The sequence below is a fragment of the Cydia fagiglandana genome, chromosome 22 (genome assembly GCF_963556715.1).
Source record: "Cydia fagiglandana chromosome 22, ilCydFagi1.1, whole genome shotgun sequence".
Lineage (NCBI taxonomy): Eukaryota > Metazoa > Arthropoda > Insecta > Lepidoptera > Tortricidae > Cydia > Cydia fagiglandana.
In genome coordinates, this window is record NC_085953.1 from 13,386,905 (window position 1) to 13,406,766 (window position 19,862).

Genomic DNA, 19,862 nt, shown 5'->3' on the forward strand with positions numbered 1-19,862 from the left:
GCAGTGCAAGTGTCATTTTAAACGTCAAGGCTTCAAACTGTTCAAACTTCTATGAATAACAATTGCACTGCGTGGGCTATCAAAAGCGCTGCAGACTTTTCTTGGTCTAACTCTAGTGTGTAAATGCCACTATAAACACCATGTTTTCATAATGGCCTCTCCAAATATCCCCGATAATCGCATGCGATTTGCAATACTTTGCGGCATCGCGTTGACTGAATGAATTCGTTGCTTCTATGTAGCCATCAATTATCTAAAATGCATGCCATTTGTTACGTCTGTAGAAGCCTTTTGAAGTTTATGGTCCGCGATAAGCGCCAGAGTATGGAAGTGATTCCATATTATTCTCTGTCGAGTCTGTCGCTTGCCAGTCTCTGAATATTCAATTTGAGAAATGACTGATGACTTTGACTAATTTCTTAGCTAAGTAAATGATGAGGTATGCAATAAAGAGTATTGTATCGTATTATGTAAATTATTTACAGAACTAAAATTCTAACTTTTATTTCAGAGCCAAATGAGCATAGGTATATCAACGGAACAGTTTTCGTTTTTATCTACCGGTGTCACTATGGCATCAAAGTTTAAAATTAGAGTCAATCCAAGCTGCATCGACATGGTAAGCAGCAAAGTACTATAGTGCCACTATAAATGTCAAAACCTATAATTATTACGTATCTAGAGCAACAAAGTACTATAGTGCCACTATAAATGTCAAAACCTATAATTATTACGTATCTAGTAGCTTTTCTACACCGTTTCACTGCAAAGTCGATTAATCTAAGACTACGCTCTTACGTATCACGATCATTCGATTCGGCCACCAAAGAAGCATTTTTGTTTTTAATTCAGCTTGACCCACGACCGACCGGCGCGCGCGGCGACGGCTATCTGTCAGTCTGTCACTATCAGCGATTGTATGATAAACCTCCGCAGTACCGCGTCGTGCCCCGCCGCAGCCTCACGTATTACATTACCCCACGTTGCCGTGCGTTAACCGCAAACACTTTGACCGTACGCGTAATACGCGAAAGTTTAACTAAAAGCTCCAAAGTGATTGATGCTGGTGACGTTTTTTAGGAGTGATGTGATTTGTTTTGGTTTTTTTGTCAATTAAAGGTTTGATTATTTAGTAAGATTAATCGGAAAACGTTACGAGTATTATATGTAATTGTGTTTTTCCGGATGAGTAATGATAAAAGCTAATATTTGATAGAAGCTGTAGTCAATATAAGTTAACTAAATTACATTCATTTTTAAGAACTATGTTGCACAGATAATTACAAATTAATAGACATACATATATGTAGAGACGGTTGGACATATAGTTTATCTAACTGAAATAAGCTTTTGATTGTATATATGTTTTCATTGAATCTAATTAAATTCTTAAAAGATATCTCGTTGCCTATAAAGTATATTTCAAAATTAATCTTACTACATCTCAACTACCAAAAACTACCTTTTTGCTAGTTACACAAATCATCTTTCATTCAATTATTTCATTCAATGATAAACATTAATCATTTTTATATGAGGGTGTGATCCACAAAACACGTTTTTTACTGGTATTACCGGTATATAAGTAAAATTAGTAAATATTAATGGGTAGTCACTGTTTAAACTTTCATTTGCATATGAATTTGAGGTACGTTTAGCCTTCACAGTTATAATTAACTTACAAAGAACATCTAGAACGGAGTATATTTAAAACCAATATCTATAAATAAGTTTCATAAATAACCAAGTAGAAATAACACATACTTTACTTGGAATTAATGTTAGTTTACTTTTTTAAATATTACTGTACATCCCGTAAGTTTGTCTATTTGACCTGACTGGAACTTTCCTCTCGTCTACTCGATGGTTAGCTGGAAGAATAGGGATAAGTTCACCGTTGTACTTCTATTACTGTAATTTATTTTAGTAAACCTGTGTTGTGTACAATAAAGGGATTACTATTACTACTATCTACTATAGTTTGAGAAGTAAGTATCTTCTGGGCTATAACCGGTAAAGATCATTGCTTATTGGTGAATTACAATTCTAAATATTAATTTTCTGAGCCGGATTACAACCGTGATTAAATTTCAATGCTCAGCAGATTAACAAATGCCTTAACCGGGATTCGAAACCGGGACCCTTCTGTTCTAAGTAATGGCTGTTAATGAATGATAAAAATCACGTTAAATATAAAATTCTAAATTAAGTCACCAGAAAACTAATACAAGAGCAAATAATAAACTTTCCGCTTCTTAAGATCACTTGAATGTCATTCAAAATGGCCAATTGTAAAAAAACTCGTTTTTGTATCGGAGGCCGTGATTGTCGGTAATTTTATGATTGAGTTAACACTAATTGTTAGTTAATAATTATAAGGCTCGCTGGAAATTTTACATTGTCAATATTAGTCTACATACATTGTTTATTACACCCTTAGCCATACTGTGCTAGATGAAAGTTATTGACCGACTTTCACTATAAACATAACCACAAAACATATGGTTCCATATATTTTGGATGGGGTTAAGGGTGGGACGGCCAGTTTATTTTTTGGTTAGGTTAGGTTAGTTAATAAGAATTAGAAGCGAAAAACATTTTTCACACAATTATGTAAATGCCCTTAACTCCTATAATAATTAAAAAAATTAACGAAGAGCAAAAAGGCTGTGGTTGTGGTAGATATGTCGGCGGTCGACCGTAAGATCGGGCAGGTCGTAATGTTCCTGTGTAATGTTTCACGATAGTCACATTAAACCAATATATAGGTAGGATAGGTTCGTTAGGTTACTTTAGATTGTTTAGATGGCCGAAGGGCAAACAGCCCAGCAGAAATAGGCGCCCCGCGTGCGGGGCTCCGTTGACTTAGGGAACGAGTGAAAGATTTACACGTTTCCCGATATGCCTAGGAATTTCACGATATGCCTATCTTACGACCAGCCGCCGACAGACCTTCGTCTAAATGTGTCAAATATTTCAATAATATTAACGTCCAGAGAGAAAAACGAGGACTACGTTGTACGTTTGTAAGAAAAGGAGATTTCGCGCGGCGTCTACTTTCGTCTTAACTTTATTGTATCGCTATAGTATTTTTCAAACTAGAGGGTTTTTAAGCTGACAGGTGTCATCTCCATACAATTTATAACCTAAAACTGCCAAACATCGCCAAATTGTATTGAATTGACATCTATCATTGTACCATTCCTTTGAAAAATACTATAAACAGTTTGCATTGTTTATATGCAACGTGCAGTGCAGGTGCACTCGAGTTTACGCTACCAATCGAGAGATGTCGTGCGTCATCGCTCGCGATTGGTTCTCGACGCTAATTGGTTAAATTAGTTTACGTTATGTCATTTTAAACTACTTTACAAAAGATGCCCATTCATTTTTACTGGCGACCTTGATGGAACTTCTAGTATTATTTGTCGAGATATCTATGGTTGTTCTATATTTTTGATTCATTTTGTTTTACTAGTTGACACATTTTGCACCGAATTTTTTTTGGTCTCAAAGCTATCAAATTCCATAATTAGAAGAATGCTTGGACATAGCGTACCTACGCTATACGAGCCCGAACACAGGGTAAATCACTGACGCTAGAACGGTCCGTGACCGGGCCGAAGCGTTAGACAGTTTTCTATGAAGAGCCACGGGACGGGACGGGTATGAGGGGATGCTTTTTCAAGAAAGGGAAGTGTCGGGCGACCCGGGCCGGGCCCGGACCGTTCTAGCATGAGCCATTCTTAATTCTGTTTCGGAACTCATTTAGTTATGATTTTTTTATACAGAAAATTATACAGAAAATTGTGTAAATTATCTACCTAATGATTTACTATGCTTATATATGCTTCAAAATACATGTATGCTATGTCACGATTATTAAAAAGCCATCAACAAGGTAGGAAGATATTTTTTATGGGCGGATTATTTTCCTAAGACAAAACAGCCTCTCTTAAAGAATCATAGCTTTTTATTTAGCCTTGTCATATCGCTAGTCAAGTTTTTTACTGATTTTCTGAGAACTCATTTAAGGTCGCATTATATTTGTATAGATATGTACAGTCAAAGAATCGAAGAATTATTTCCGACCCATTTCGTACCTTGTCACAGTGACAATCAATATGAAAGGCGCTATTAGAGACCTCATGCTATTGGACTGTGACAAAGTACAAAATGGGTAGGAAATTAAGTTCTATGGCTATACCTACTTGCATATCATCATCATCATCATCTCAGCCATAAGACGTCCACTGCTGAACATAGGCCTCCCCCTTTTTTGGGGGGTGAATGCCATAATCGCCACGCTTGGCAGGCGGGTTGGCGATCGCAGTCGAGTACACCGAATTTGAGGGACGCTGCTGCCCGTCCACCGGTGGTTTTGGACGTGGTTTAAGGACATACCCGGGTCCTGGACGTAATTTAAGGATATACCCGGGTCCACTTGCATATGCATGACACTATTTAGCCTGAGAAGCTATATATAAGTCGACAAATATGTTTTTTTAATTTAATTCATTAAAATTTAAGGCATTCTTATTTTTCCATATTTTGTTACCATCGACGTTTTATATTTAGTATACTAGCTTAGCCCGCGGCTTCAATGAGATTTAAATGAAACTTATCAATTCCAAATTCAATCGCAAATCAAAGGAAAAACCGCGATGGACCATCAGCATCAACGTGCCTTCTTTTTGCATAAAAGATATACATTATCTCTGTGAATTACGTAATGAAGTTACACTGCTTACCATCAGGCGGGCGCTATGCTTGTTTGCCACCGACGTGGTATTAAAAAAACACTGACAATCAAAGTCAACATGAAGTTGGCAAAAATTTTAAGTTTGATCTCTTTTAGAAAGTTATTCGTTTTTGAAACCAACGGTTCGTCATTCTCCAAACCAAATCTATTGAGGCCGAACGAACATTTTAAAATGTCCGCGTAAACAAATGAATGCTGAATCAACCATAACCTTATTCCAACTGATTAGAGGTTATTTTCGCATGACTAGAACTATTCGTTCGGGGGTTAACTAATTACCGCCAAACTTTTGTCCACAAATCACACCAATTTCGGGACAATTGCTTTGGAGGCCGGTGATGTAACCACACGGAACGATAATGCCGGATAGTTAGTTGTACTAGGTTATGCCCTTGAACCAGTTTTAGCTGCATTTTACGCTTTTTAAATATTAGCAAATGACTATCATCACTAGCTATTGTTTGTTTAAAATCATCGCAAATTATCGTTACCAATGACCAACAGGAACCAATAACCGACACTTTTGTTAAATCAGCTACTGAATAGTTTGCCATATAAAAAAATTGGTTTCCTATCCTTATTTTATTGGATAAAAAATAAAAATTTCGGTTATCAAAAACATCAAAAAAACATCAACATTTATTCAGCAAATAGGCCACAAGGGCACTTTTACACGTCAACATTGAATTTACATAAAAGCAAAAATAATAACATCAACAATTTTATAAAATAAAACTAACAATTCAATCTAACGTATTACAATTACTAAGAGATGTATATGGTCTCTTAATGTCGAATTACATACAAAATACAGATAAAAAAACACAAAAAAAAATTATAATATTTAGAGGTGTAAATGTCTCTAGGTGTCAGAACTATAAGATTATATAGTTTATCAAGTTATCCTTAGAGATGTATAGGGTCTTCAAGAGTCAATATCCTGTATAATTAATACATTCATTAAGAGAAAAGAAACATACGAGAGCAGAATGAGGCGTCTTACTGTAATTAATTAATAAAAATTAAGTTACTAAGTATAATAGCTCGTGTTAGCTTAAACAGACCAGTCTCCACAAACAGCACCCGTTCACGAGTATGACGCGTATCTCAGCCTTCAGTTATTGGTTCCTGTCGGTCATTGGTGCCACTACGTTAAATATTTTAAGTGCACGTAAGTTTCCCAACTCCTTTGTACTTTTTATAAATAAGTAGAAAAGTGACACAGAAGGAAACCGAAGTTAGACCACAGCTCTGCTTTCGACACAGTTTACCAAAAAAAAATCTAAAGCAAAACCTTTCCATTATTTATAAATGTCAAATATATTATTAACAATTAACATAACATATTATGTTGTTTCGTAACATAACAAAGGCAAGACACGATAACTGAATTTTTGAAACTCGTGGAGTTTCCCAGGGTTCTATAATAGGCCCTGTGTTTAAATTGTTAAAAAAATGGTACTAGCTATACTATCTTGTGCCGATAGGAGGAGACATTGTAATTTCAAGGCTAAAACCAACTTTAGATAATCTGGGTTAGCCAAACTGGAAATAATCAATCATTCTTATCGCTAAGAACGTAGGATGGAAAACTTGAGATTCTTCAAAAGACAACTCAAAAAGTCGGCCTAAACTTAAGATAATAAGACAAGATAAGTTTCAATTCCGTTGGCAAAAATTTTAATTAGAACACGGAATATCTGATGGGTGTAGTGTCCATACATGTCCTATGATTATGATATTTATTTATTGGAGAAGAGAAGGCTTCAAATGATACGAATAATATGTTAAATTCAGATAAAAAATACCCATTACTTTCCGGAGAGGTGATTAAATTTTTACAGCAGGAAAATCCAATTATATTATCTAATTCGGTATTTTCTATTTACTACCAGATATAAGTACATATCTGCTAAATCCGAATAATCCAATATAATTAGGGTTTATCATTATCTGCATTCCTTAAAGCCAGCTTTTATATCCTTGAATCACGAATTTTTGACATAACTCTGTTGTCATGGGTTTTATGCCTATCAGTAAAATACGAGTAAAGCTGTTTATTGATAGAATCGTTTTTTTTTTGGAATAATAATCTTAAAATAAAGTTGCTGGCTGTATGTTCCGCGATGGGTAAAGACATACAATATGGTCTACTTAACAAAAGAGGAGGCGGAAGTTAATGTAAAATGCTCCTGCATTTTCTCTTGAATCTTGGGCTCGAAGAAATTCTAAGATGAAAGAGATTCTCTAGTTCAGCGGACTCTTAACTACGGCCCGCGGGCCGGATTCAGCACGAGAACCTGTCACTTCGGCCCGCGAAAATAACTTCGTTCCATACAATCCGGCCTGAGAAGAGGGAGCCTGGACGTGGCCCTCAGGTCAAAAGCTTTAGAGACCCTGGTCAGTAACGCGGACACTGTCGAAAATTTAATCAAATTTCGACCTTGTCGACCAACATTTGAGCAACGGTATGGTTGAAATGATTGAAACCAAAAACTGTATAAAATATATTGCTGCAGTCAAATATTTGCTATGACGCATTTAAGTAAGTACCTACTTAAATATTTTTTAAGATAACAGGTAGGTATGTTTCCAAACTTCTGGTTTAAAGATAACTAAAAGCTAATAGGTTTATCATTCTGACGATAAATGTAAATCTGACGAGCGATAATATTTCAGTGATTGTGAGGAGTAGTGATAAATTGGTGACCTTGAAACGTCAACGCGTGAAATATCTTGAGTATGGTAACAATAAGAACGAATACGGAATAAAATATGATGAGTACTTAAAACGTAAAACTCCCGTAAGGCTCAATTAAAAAAAAAAACGAAAAAGGGTCATTCCCACAATATTAGTCGTAGCCGTAGAACATTCAAGGAATTTAATATCAGTACCATTTCGTACCTTGTAACAGTGATAATAGTTTGAGGCTTAGTGACTTTCATATTGATTGTCACTGTGACAAGGTACGAAACTGGACGGAAATTAACTTTGTATTAGACAATTTTACTATTATAAACTCAACATAATCCTAAATTATTTCAACATAAATTAAATCTATGTTATAAGTAGCATTACAATCTCTGCAGTAGGTACTTATCAGTATGAAGACTATAATAATGAATGTTAATTCAATATTTATTAGTCTTCCATATCTCAGATGTTCCATGGACTGTGTAAGAGATGATATGAAAAGAAAACAGGTGAATGATGAGATGACGAACAACAGAGAAGTATGGAGGAAAATGACATGCTGCGCCGACCCCAAGTGCGCCATACCGATCGGAAAAGGGCAATATCGACTTGGGTCGTCCCATTCGTTTTTCGTCAAGTTCTTAAATTAGTCCTATTCTGCTTTCGTCACCCATTCTACATTCGTCACAATCGTCGGTGGCTTTCAATGTAGAATGCGTGACGAAATCTTGGTATTTACCAAGCCAATGATGGTGGAATTGATTCACAAGGATTGCACTGTTTTTGGAAAATGTATTTTAGTCTCAAATATCATTGCACAATTGCACATAGATGACGCTAATTTTAAAGGAATCTGACAATCCTCACCTGTCGGAATTAGTTGTAACACTTGTAATCGGGCCGTAGTCACGTTTCGGTACTTCACTCGCTGGATCATTATTAAGTATGAAACTTGCAACTAAATAACATACCTAACCAATTGACATACTCGTACCTATATACTAGGTATAGGTAGGTGTTGTATTATTGCGAATCTATTGAGTTGAGAGGTAGCCGGGTACTTTACCAATGTTCATTCATAGATATGTAATTAGGTGTGTGAAGTGTTTAAATGCCAAATAAAATTAACAATGATCATTTATAGTTGGTAGGTATTTTTAATTTACAGTTTTAGTTATTTTAAATGTACTTAGTTAGTTTTAGTTTTACACTGATTTAAACTTTCACGATTATTAAACATTATCAAACTGCACAACGGGACTTAATCGCGTATTTAAGTTTTAAGATTTACCTCCGACGTTTCGAGGACGGCGTTGTCCCCGTGGTCTCGGAGAAGACTGGCTCAAGTTGACATCAACATCTTCTAGCCGCGCGAGTTTTTCGAACTACCCGCACTTGGTCTTGTTTATCAGTTTGAACGTTTTGCGCACTAGGGATGTCACTCTGTCGACACACAACACTAACGATATTCGATTTATCGACTGTCGATATTCGTTTCCGCTTACATTTACTAATGACTGGATTCCATGTGAAGATCTCATGTGTCATGATGTCATGATGTGTGTGTTAAGATCTCATCCACATGGAATCCAGTCATTAGTAAATGTAAGCGGAAACGAATATCGACAGTCGATAAATCGAATATCGTTAGTGTTGTGTGTCGACAGAGTGACATCCCTAGTGCGCAAAACGTTCAAACTGATAAACAAGACCAAGTGCGGGTAGTTCGAAAAACTCGCGCGGCTAGAAGATGTTGATGTCAACTTGAGCCAGTCTTCTCCGAGACCACGGGGACAACGCCGTCCTCGAAACGTCGGAGGTAAATCTTAAAACTTAAATACGCGATTAAGTCCCGTTGTGCAGTTTGATAGTTTTAGTTTTATATTCCTGTTTATGTCTTTTAGTAATTTATATTAATAAATTTATAGTTTCAAATTGAAATAATTAGAATAAAAAATATAGAATTAGATTAGTATGTTAAGGGGAACAATTTAATTAATTTCCAGGCAGTGTTGATCAACTTTCTTTATAAGACCAATCCCGAAACCTTATAGTTTTGCCATGTCCAGCATGTCTGTCCGTCTGACCGTTTCTTGCTTTGCTTGGTTGTCGAAGTTCTAGAAAGCTGGAATTTGGCATGGATATAATCAATTATGCCTAAAAGTGGTAAAATAAAATTTAGAAGAAAAAAGTGTTTAGGGTAAAAACATCACCCCCACGTAAAGTGTTTTTTTTTTTGGCTTTAAACCTAATTACTATAAGGAGTTTATAGAATGAAGGGCAAAGGGTATAAGTGACTGACTATTAGCAAATTGCAGAATTATTTATTATTTAAATTTAGCGAGTATTTTAATTATACTATCTATTTTAAATAAGCAATAAATCTATCCGTTTATTAATAACTGAAACAATAAGGAGTAGGTCAACTCACACTTGCTTGCTCCCGTGTTTGCTTGTTATCTGACAGGTGATGTTCGTTATCGTGTGCAACACTTGACCAAGTGTAGACCTTAATATCATTGCACTAAGGTTCAGGATTAGTCAGTTAAATGTGGGGATGGTATCACGAAGGCGCCGCGCGATCATATCTATATTCTTGGTGTTTTCTAAATTTGTGCACTGTACGTCTAGGTGATAGCGTTATAATAACCGTGTCTCTTTCTATCGCGTGGTGTTAAAAAGTGACACTTGTTTTATCATTTAATCATAGTGGTCAATAAACCTATTAGTCAAAATATCTACCATTTTCTAGCTTTTACAAACAAATATTTATATGTAAAACAAATTTATTCTCGCCAGGATAACTCCAGGTTAAATGACCCAATTCATGCATACGGTGTAAAAATCCCATGAACACGTAAAACCAATGACGACTTTGAAATTTACAATAACAATACACTTTATATATTTTGTCCAGTTTCGTGGTTTTAGATTTACGGTATTTAACCACATAGCTGCAATTTATACAGACATAGGTACTTGTGTGGGATTGATTATTGTTTAGGTACATAGCTGACGTGTTTAGTCACCTTTATTATTTTATTTGTTTAACTTATTAGTCAGAAAACATTCTCTCGTAAAGACGGAAAGTCCACAGAAGCTTTAGGTTTCCTTAAATTTCCTTGTTTGGGTTAGCTATAAACTATAAGCATACTATATTTAAGTAACTTGAATCAGTTTTTAATGTGGTTATTCTGTTATGCAAACTTAAATTTCTGAGGTAAAGGCCTAAGGCTCGAAGCGTCCAAAAGTGGCGCGCTTTTTAGCAAGGCCGAAGGCTGAGATTGGACAAAAATGATGTATTTGTAGTGTGTCAAAAAGAAAAAAGGCGGACCAAAGGCGGGACATGGCAGATATACCGACAACGGACACTTAGAAAAGCGTGTACGGTCGAGTTCAAAAACATCTTTACAACTTTTTTTTTTATTCATTTGGAGATCCAACAGCTATGACAATAATATAGAAATTGTAGTAGATACAGGAAGCCAATTATAGGAACTCACAGTTAATGACATAATACTGAACCACAACTAACTTTACAAGCCAACTTTCCAGAAATATATTTACACGACCTTATTGTCAGTGTCTTAGAGGTGTGTAAATATATTTTTGGAATGCTGGCTTGTAAAGATGTTTGTGAACTTCAACTGTACCAACACGCTCCGCGATTGTTACGCCATTTAGGGTCCTAGCTAAATTGGTTGATCAATACTTACGCTATAGAATTTCCAATTTAGCAAGAACCTTAAATGGCATAATAATCCCGTGTGGTGACTGTACAAGATGTCTCATGTACTCTATTTAGGCTAGGGAACATTTGTTTTAAACAGAGATGTGAAAAATACTTTATAAAAAGTATTTAAATACAAAATACAAATACTTCCTTAATAATACTATTTCAAATGCAAAATACAAAATAGTTTTTGAATTTGTATTTAAATACAAAATACGAAATAGGTATTTTCAAAATACTTTTAAAAAATACAAATACTTTGCGAGAGTAGTGAATACCTAGTCTGAATTAAAAAGTATTACTCGGAATTTCCAAGTTGAAAAGACTATTTATTCTTTGAAATCAATCCTCTATCTAAAGTGCAAATTTCTAGTTGTTTGCTCATATTAACTGGTAGGATGTAGGTCTAGGTATGGATGATGGTTTTTAACGGCCAACTTTTAAAGCATTAATTTGTAATGTTTTACAACTAGTATAATGCCTCTCGTTAGTGTGATGAAAACGTCTCGTTTGTATTTCACCAGGGCAGAAAAGTTTGTTCTCCTCTCGTGCCTTGAAACCCTCGCAATTCCACTTTATTTTTCGCTACGCTTGTGGTCATGTGCGACGTTACTAAACAGATTCAATAGTTCCATGTTAAAAGAATGAGAGAGTTGCCAGGATTGTAACATCAGAAGAGATTGTAACTCCTACCTACCTACTATAAAGTATTTTGTATTTTGAAAATAGAAAATAGGTCCTAAAAACTATTTCAAATAAAATACAAAATAGTTTTCTTCAAAAGGTATTTAAATATAAAATACAAAATAGGTATTTAGCATTTTGTATTTGCATTTTAAATACAAGTATTTCAAATAAGTCACATCTCTGGTTTTAAATACAGCCAAATACTCTTTTTAAACAATAAAAAGCCTTAAAATAGAAAATACTATTTAGGCTGTTTCTTTTACAGTCTAGTTTTTTCTTGTCATGTCTTGCTATATTGAAGTTACAAATTCCAGACTAATAATTCCATAAGATTCTAGCTCACTAAATACCACTCCATTGTCACATAAATGAACTAAACTGTGGCCACAAAAGCGATGTTATAAATCTTTTAAAGAACAATGGAGTTCAGAAAAACATGGCCGAAGATAATGAAGTAAACAATGTTTCTAATGATGCCAGTTGCGACGGTGATGTGCATAATGCTAGGTGACAAGAGCGGCATTGTGCCACGTATGAGGATGTACTAAAATATAATGTGGTAGATATTGAAAACGAGGTAAATCGTGTTATGTTTCGTCAAGAGGTATTAGTTGAGATGTTCATGGAATTGGTTTGAAGTGTTTGATGATGTTATAGTGTAGATTTTTGGTGTTTAAGGACGTTTCTTGAATCTCGTGGCGCTTGGATTAAAATCTCATGTCATTGTAAGTTTCACTTAAGTACAAATATTTTATCCATAGAAAAGCCTTCGTTTTTTAGAATTTCTGATTTAATCTGTTTTTGGAAAATAAGAACTTTTATTCTGGAACATAAGAAAGGAGTCGATAAAAATATTATAACTTGTTCAGTTAACATTATTTCAGTTGGACTAATAGAAAATCAATTCAAATCTAGGCCTACCTATTCTAGATTGAAAATATTAAAATCCTGTATTTGATATAATTTTAAAATTTTTCGAAAAAAATAAAATATTTAGGTACAGCAAAATACGCGATATACGCGTGTTTTTTGGACTTGTCGAAGGCGTTCGACCTTGTTTCGTACAATATCTTATGGGATAAGCTCTTGAGGGAGACGTCTACACCCAAAGAGTTGGTCTACATCATGAAATATTGGTACCAGAACCAGAACAATAGTGTAAGATGGGCCGGTTCATACTCAGAGGAGTACAGGTTGGAATGCGGCGTGAGACAGGGTGGGTTGACGTCTCCGCGGCTTTTCAATCTGTACGTCAACAACCTGATCGAGGAGCTCAGCAGAGCTGGCATTGGGTGCTCAGTTGGTGGCAAAATAATGAATAATATAAGCTACGCTGATGACATGGCTCTGCTGAGCCCGTCGATCGGAGCCCTCGAGATATTGATTGGAATTTGTGAGGGGTACGCGGAGACCCACGGTCTCAGATACAACTCCAAGAAAAGTGAGCTTCTCGTGTTTAAGGCGGGCTCAAAAAAACCGAAGTACATACCACCACTAAAACTTGGAGGCACTGAGTTAAAAAATGTCACTCAGTTCATGTATCTGGGGCACTGGGTCACCGAGGACCTATCTGACGACCTTGATGTGGAGCGGGAGCGTAGGGCATTGGCGGTGAGAAGCAACATGTTGACTCGCAGGTTTGCACGTTGTACGAAGACCGTCAAAATAACTCTATTTAGGGCATTTTGTCAGTCTTTTTATTCGTGCAGCCTGTGGGTCAAGTGTACGCAGAGATCTCTCAATGCCTTACGCATTCAGTATAATAACGGGTTCAGAATGTTGTTGGGGTTGCCTCGATTTTGCAGTGCGTCGGGGATGTTTGCCGAAGCGCGCGTGGATGGCTTCCAAGCCATAATGCGCAAGAGAGTGGCCTCCCTGATGCGCCGTGTTAGGGAAAGCCCCAGCAGCCTTCTGAACACTGTTATAGACAATTTACAGTGTCCAATAGTGCGCAAATGGAACTCTATGCACATGGACCATAGAGGTGCTGTTGGGCAAATTTAGTTAAGTATTTTAAGAAGTAGTTTAATTTAATTTAATTTATTGTATTAGGTATTTATATAAGTAATGTAATTATTAAAATGTATGGATCTTGTTATCCGAAATAAATATATTAAATAAAAAAAAAAAAATCATTTCGAATATCACTATTGCCCAAAATTATGGAAATAAGCTGTTGTGGCAATAAAAAAACTGTGATATTTGTGCGGCCTTCGAAGAGTAACGTTTGCAGGTGACTGTACATGCCTACTTACTTACCGCCTTATTCATAAACGTTTACTAAAGTTGACAAGCCGATAATAATCGTTTGTCCCTTTCCGACGTATTAGTATGATGGCAAGGGACCAATGATTATTATCGGCTTGTTAACTTTAGTAAACGTTTATGAATAAGGGGGTTAGACATTGTTATGATGGCTGGGCTTCAGTAGACGAGGCTGTTTGCTCGTCGTGTGTACACTGCCGTGTTTGGGGATTCTCGGAATAAACTATGACATCTTCATAAGACTGCAAGAAATACATTAGTGTAAATCTCGATAGCAAATGTTCTGTGTTCATCATCCTTAATGAGAAAATCAATTACAGATTGACATTATTTCTGGCTACCTGCCTATGTTATTGTTTTCAAATTGTCCGATCTGATATGGAATGCCAAATACGACTACAAAGATGAAAATAATGAATAAGTGCCTTTTTATATTTTTTATAGATGTTTTTCTCCAAAGGTTATTCAACATCCGACATCGAATCGGACAAGCTAGAAACGCTCTAACACTTAACAACTTTAATTATGGGACCAACCCCGAAATCGGAAATAGTTGTTGTATAGAAAACTTAGACATATGATTTGCTGAAGTGATTGAAGCAGTTGATTTATTTAAAAAAATAACTGTAACCCTAAAAACAGAACAGACACAACTTTAGGAAACTTTATCAATAAGTTCTTACCTAAGTACCTACCTAATCTAAGAAGGTTGGTCATGATAGCAGGCTACTATCGCTGTGATTGATTCAAAAGATTATTAAATCATTAAAAAACTACGCATTTCGGTTATCGTAATTAATGGAGACGTTGTGCCCAATAAATCGGACGATTAACTAAAAACCATACACTTGATTATGACGACTGTTTGTAATATAAAAGCTGTTATTGATAGTAATCTAAAAGATTAAGATCTCACTATAGACTGCTTAGTATCGATTTCTGATCATTCATCAATTTAACAATTACAAAAGCGATTGAAGTTCACTTAAAAAATGTAACCGGTCTTATGAGAACTAGACTTCATTATAAAAAAAAAAAACTAGCGCCTATTGTGACCCTGTTGTTGGCTGAGCTCACAATGCAAACCGTTTAAAATTAGGTCACAAAAAGGGCAATTTGAATAACGCTCAACGTACAATTTTCAAATTGCCGGCAATCCTGAAATAAAAATAATAGTTGAATCATTTAAACATCAACAAATGTGTAAATAGTTATATTTTCATAAAATATAGGGCAAACTATATGATATATTACATATTCCAGTGTTGCCTCTGTACCTATTTTATAACAGAAAGTAAGAGAAACCGGTTTTGACACTTTATACTTTTAGAAATGCCTCATCAGTTTTTTATACCACTGTGAATGATTAAAAATGTGCGCTACACCGTTTTTATGTTTGTCGGTTTGTTACGTGTTCTATTAGCAGTGGTCCACCAAGTGTAATGCAAACAAAGATTACTTTGAAGTCGCGGTTACTAACATAGTTATACGTCGTACCTTTGAAATCGAAGGTTTTGTTGCGACGCCCTAATTCGCTTATTTTGATTATTATTGGTTTGTTTTTATTGTTAAAGTTTGTGTTGCTATAAAAATGTACTTAAAAGTTAATCTATATTGATTGATTTTTCTCTTAATAATTTTATACGACGACGTCTCAAGTTCATCCATGCAAGGCCTTGATCAACTCACACATCGTCTCTAACAAGTATTTCGAGAGTAACTAATCTAAATAGATTAAATATTTCCTTATTTACCTTATCATTTATCACGTTGAAATCGAAATGCGTACCGTCTGTGGTTTCTTTGGATATGTTCTTAACTTTGGCCTTGGGAATTACTTTTCTCACTTCGTTTTTAGTTTAAGTAAATAATACAGCACTGGCTTGCGCAACATCTTTAGTAGGATTATGGTTTTATATATTATATATTCTTCTTTGTAAAGGTGATATCACACCGGTGATATTTCTGTTTTTTTATGTTATACCTTATTTCTGATCACCAAAGTGTTTAATAGAGGGCGCTTTTGTCTCAGTTTCTCGTATCATGACATTATCTGTAGTAAATTTATATGAACGTCAAGTTAGAACGCGCTATTTGTGTTTCTATTCTCAGTTGAAATGCTACTTGAAACACAATACCGAATGAACTCACGAGAAAATATTTAGGAAAAGGCTTCTTTTTTCTTTTCTTTTGACAAAAGCTGTAAAAAATAATATTTATTAATGCTGGAATCCAAATCTTGTTACTGATTGTAAAATTGTCGAAAATGAAATAAGACGAATGATAAATGACAGAAAGGTTGCCACGTGGCAACAAAATATTTACTTTAAAGTGATTGCATAAATTCCAGAGATATGACGAATAATGACGTACCTACATTGGATAAATAGATTAAGTTGTGCCATAATAATCGCAATGTAATAAACAATGATATCGTAATAGACAATGAATCACGTTTTACATTATCTATGACAGGGTTCCTCCTGAAAATAATGGCCAAGAACTGGTACCTAATACATAAGTAATGTTATAAAAAATGACTAATCATAAGACGGTCAAACACAATTATCTAAAAAGCCAAAAACAAACGAATGACGTATTAAAAGTAACACAAAACTAGAAAAAATTTTAACAGCAAGAATCCCAAAGCTGACGTTACCTAAATATTTGATATTTGAAATGGTGTTGATAGCGTTATCATCACATCGGGGCCGCGTCGCCATGTATCATCATTCATCATCCGTGATCTCGACGTGATTGCAGACATCTACGATTTTGATAACGTCTGTTACTACGTCGTCTTTTCTACCTTACGCAAGAACTTATGTAACGTCATATTTATTGTCATTCCTATTTAGATCTTCACCATTTACAGTTCCATCTTTAGCCACGTCACAAATCAGAACACATACACGTGTCACATCAATAACTGTTATCTCTTAATTAAAAGCTTAAAACGTCACGACTGCATCAATCATATCATAATCTATTATGTCTTGAAATTACTTAATAACTTTATCATTACCTTTTTCCTTAGCGTGTCATCGAAATCAAACAGTATTATACCAGTGATCAGTGAGTGTGATTTACAAGTGTTATGAACATGTGTGTGCGAAGACTGTGAATTTGTGAAAATGATAGTGAGGTAGCAGGACGCCCCCTGGCGGATCGTCGGAAACATTCCACTTTTAAAAATAGTTACCCAGGGCCCGGAGCAGCGCAGAGACCTCTGCAAAATGACCAAGGGCCCTAGGAAAGTCAAGCTAGTCATTGTAGTCAACAATAAGAAAGAGTGAGTATACATATTTTTATTTTCTTTATAGTTTGTATGGCGGGACGACTATGACGCCTTCCTTAACAACTGGCCGGAGGAAACGCTAAATCGGGAGTCATGGAGAATCAGGGGAGAGGCCTTTGCCCAGCAGTGGGACACACAAATAGGCTATTAAAAAAAAATAGTTTGTAAGAATCTTAAAGAGGGTCGTTATTTTTAAAGTGACATTCCATTTCCAACTGCAGCTGCAATACTGTTCATTTTCTATGGAAATTGACAATGACAGCGACGCGTTTCCATAGTAAAATGAACAGTATTGCAGCTGCAGTTGGAAATGGAATGTCACTCTTAATTAACATTAAAAGCGAAAAAGAAAAATGAATTATTTTCTTCCTTTCTGCTGTTTATAAAGACAATATCTATGTTTCTTTATTATATTTATATACGAGACCAGGTAAACTTTTTGTCTTGGGTAGTGGAGAGAAAAAGTTCACCTACTCGTAATATTCCTTAGCTCAACTAAATTGTCAGATCATTTTTTCCATGTATAGTTTATTTTTTCTATGTCCTTTGCCTTTATATGTAACGTTTCTTAATTGTTGCATTAATGCTGAGATAATTATACCTAGCGATGTAATATTGCTTTCTGTATATGTTCACATTCTAATTATGTACTCGTTACTTATTATTACTCGTTTATTCAGAGCCCACTGTATCCCACTGCTGGGCAAAGGCCTCCCCCCTCTTCCTCCACTCGTCTCTATTTAGTGCAATATCTGGCCAGTCTCTCAAGGAGTCCAAGTTATCCCGCCATCGCCGACGAGGCCTCGTCGTCAGTACTCGTTACTTACTTGCATTGTAATAGTTCAGTTAAAGTGCATAATTTTGTAGATATTAACGATTTTATTGTACGCGTTAACTTGACTAATCGTCACGGAGAGGGGACACTTAAAGAAAACAAGGTCAGACTGATTGATTACTGGAAAAACGGAAGATTTTACGATACAAATGAAGTAAATGATCCAATACGGATATGATGGTTGAAATTTTGTGACCTATTATGCGTCTACCAGGTTGTTAGGGTTCCGCACCCAAAGGGTAAAAACAGGACCCCTCTATTACGAAGATTTCACTGTACATCAGTATATCCGTCTTTCTGTCATCAGGCTGTATCTCATGAACCATGATAGCTAAACAGTTGACATTTTCAAAGATGATGTAGGTATTTCTGTTGCCGCTATAACACCAAACAGTAAAAAGTACGGAACCGTCGGTGGGCGAGTCTGACTCGCACTTGTCCGGTTATTTTTATTTGTCACCGAGCCTAAAGTTATTATCAGTTGAAATAATTAATTAACCTCAGTGATAAGTAGTGATACCTATAATTAATTAGACGTAATTGTGTCACTACTAATTATGATTGTCGTGTCGGTTTTTCCTCCGCGACGGAAGTCAAACGAAAAACTAATTAATCGTTGATTTAATTTAGAATCTTACCGTTTAGGAAATATTTCTTTAAAAGCTATTAAGTAAATATTGCGTCAGAGTAGGTGAATCCTCATGTTTATAAATCGGTAAATATTAATCGTCAAAATAATTAGCTTTTGAACGCGAACTGTAAAAATATACAGGGTGTAATCGTTAAGTGTAGCCAGGCTATAATTCCGTAAATATAACAGATATCAGAAAACTTCAAATTGATATCGAAAGTGCATTACCCAATGAGTAAAATTACATTAATAACTTTTTTTAAATAAAAGCAGAAATATCCCAAACATTAACTTCAAACACTCCCATACATTTAGTACGACGACTCACCCCTCAAAGAAAGTCGGTGTCGTAAAAGACAAAACTGCTTGAGATTTATTATTTGCGATAAGTAATAAAATAATGAAACTACCGTTTATGAAATAATATATCTAACATTTATTTTTTAAGGAAGTACATTTTTTGTTTACAGTAGTTTCTCGAAATGACACCCTTCTTGTGCGATACATTGACTGGCCCTCTTAAATATTTCTAAATGAACTTTGAGACCAGAGCAGAGACCACGCATTTCTAAGATGTCCCCTGACATTTATTTATTTATTATTTAAAATCCCGCGATATTTTCCGCCCAGTACCTTATCTGATGGTGACATAATTTTGCAGCATGTGCATGATTAGCATGTTCATCGCTGACGGTCTTGAGTCCATCCGGTGCGCGAGGCTACGTAATCATTAGCGCTCATGCTAGGCCTGATTGATACGCGATTATACCATAAAGCTGTCATGTTGCTCTTTACCTACAATACCTTACTTTATAATAGCAGAGGGTAGATAAGTTTTCTGCCAACAAACTGCTATGATTTAATGAAACATAGTAAAATAACTCCTTTGTTTAAATCTGGTAGCAGCTCTGACCCCACTAACTTTAGACCGATATCTGTGCTACCAACATTCAGCA

At 35.5% G+C, this 19,862-nt stretch overlaps 1 protein-coding gene across 3 annotated transcripts in view; it reads left to right on the forward strand.

The window, feature by feature from the left end:
* The window catches only part of LOC134675416 (transcription factor EB), a 183,271-nt gene that overhangs the window by 114,847 nt on the left and 48,562 nt on the right, over positions 1-19,862 (forward strand). Inside the window, exon 2 of one of the 3 annotated variants that reach the window (XM_063533654.1) lies at positions 17,180-17,434. The exons of the other annotated variants lie outside the window; for them this stretch is intronic. Within the exon in view, the coding sequence (XP_063389724.1) occupies positions 17,379-17,434 (56 nt within the window). The 5' untranslated portion in view covers positions 17,180-17,378. The remainder of the gene's footprint in view (positions 1-17,179; positions 17,435-19,862) is intronic. 3 annotated transcript variants of the gene reach the window in all.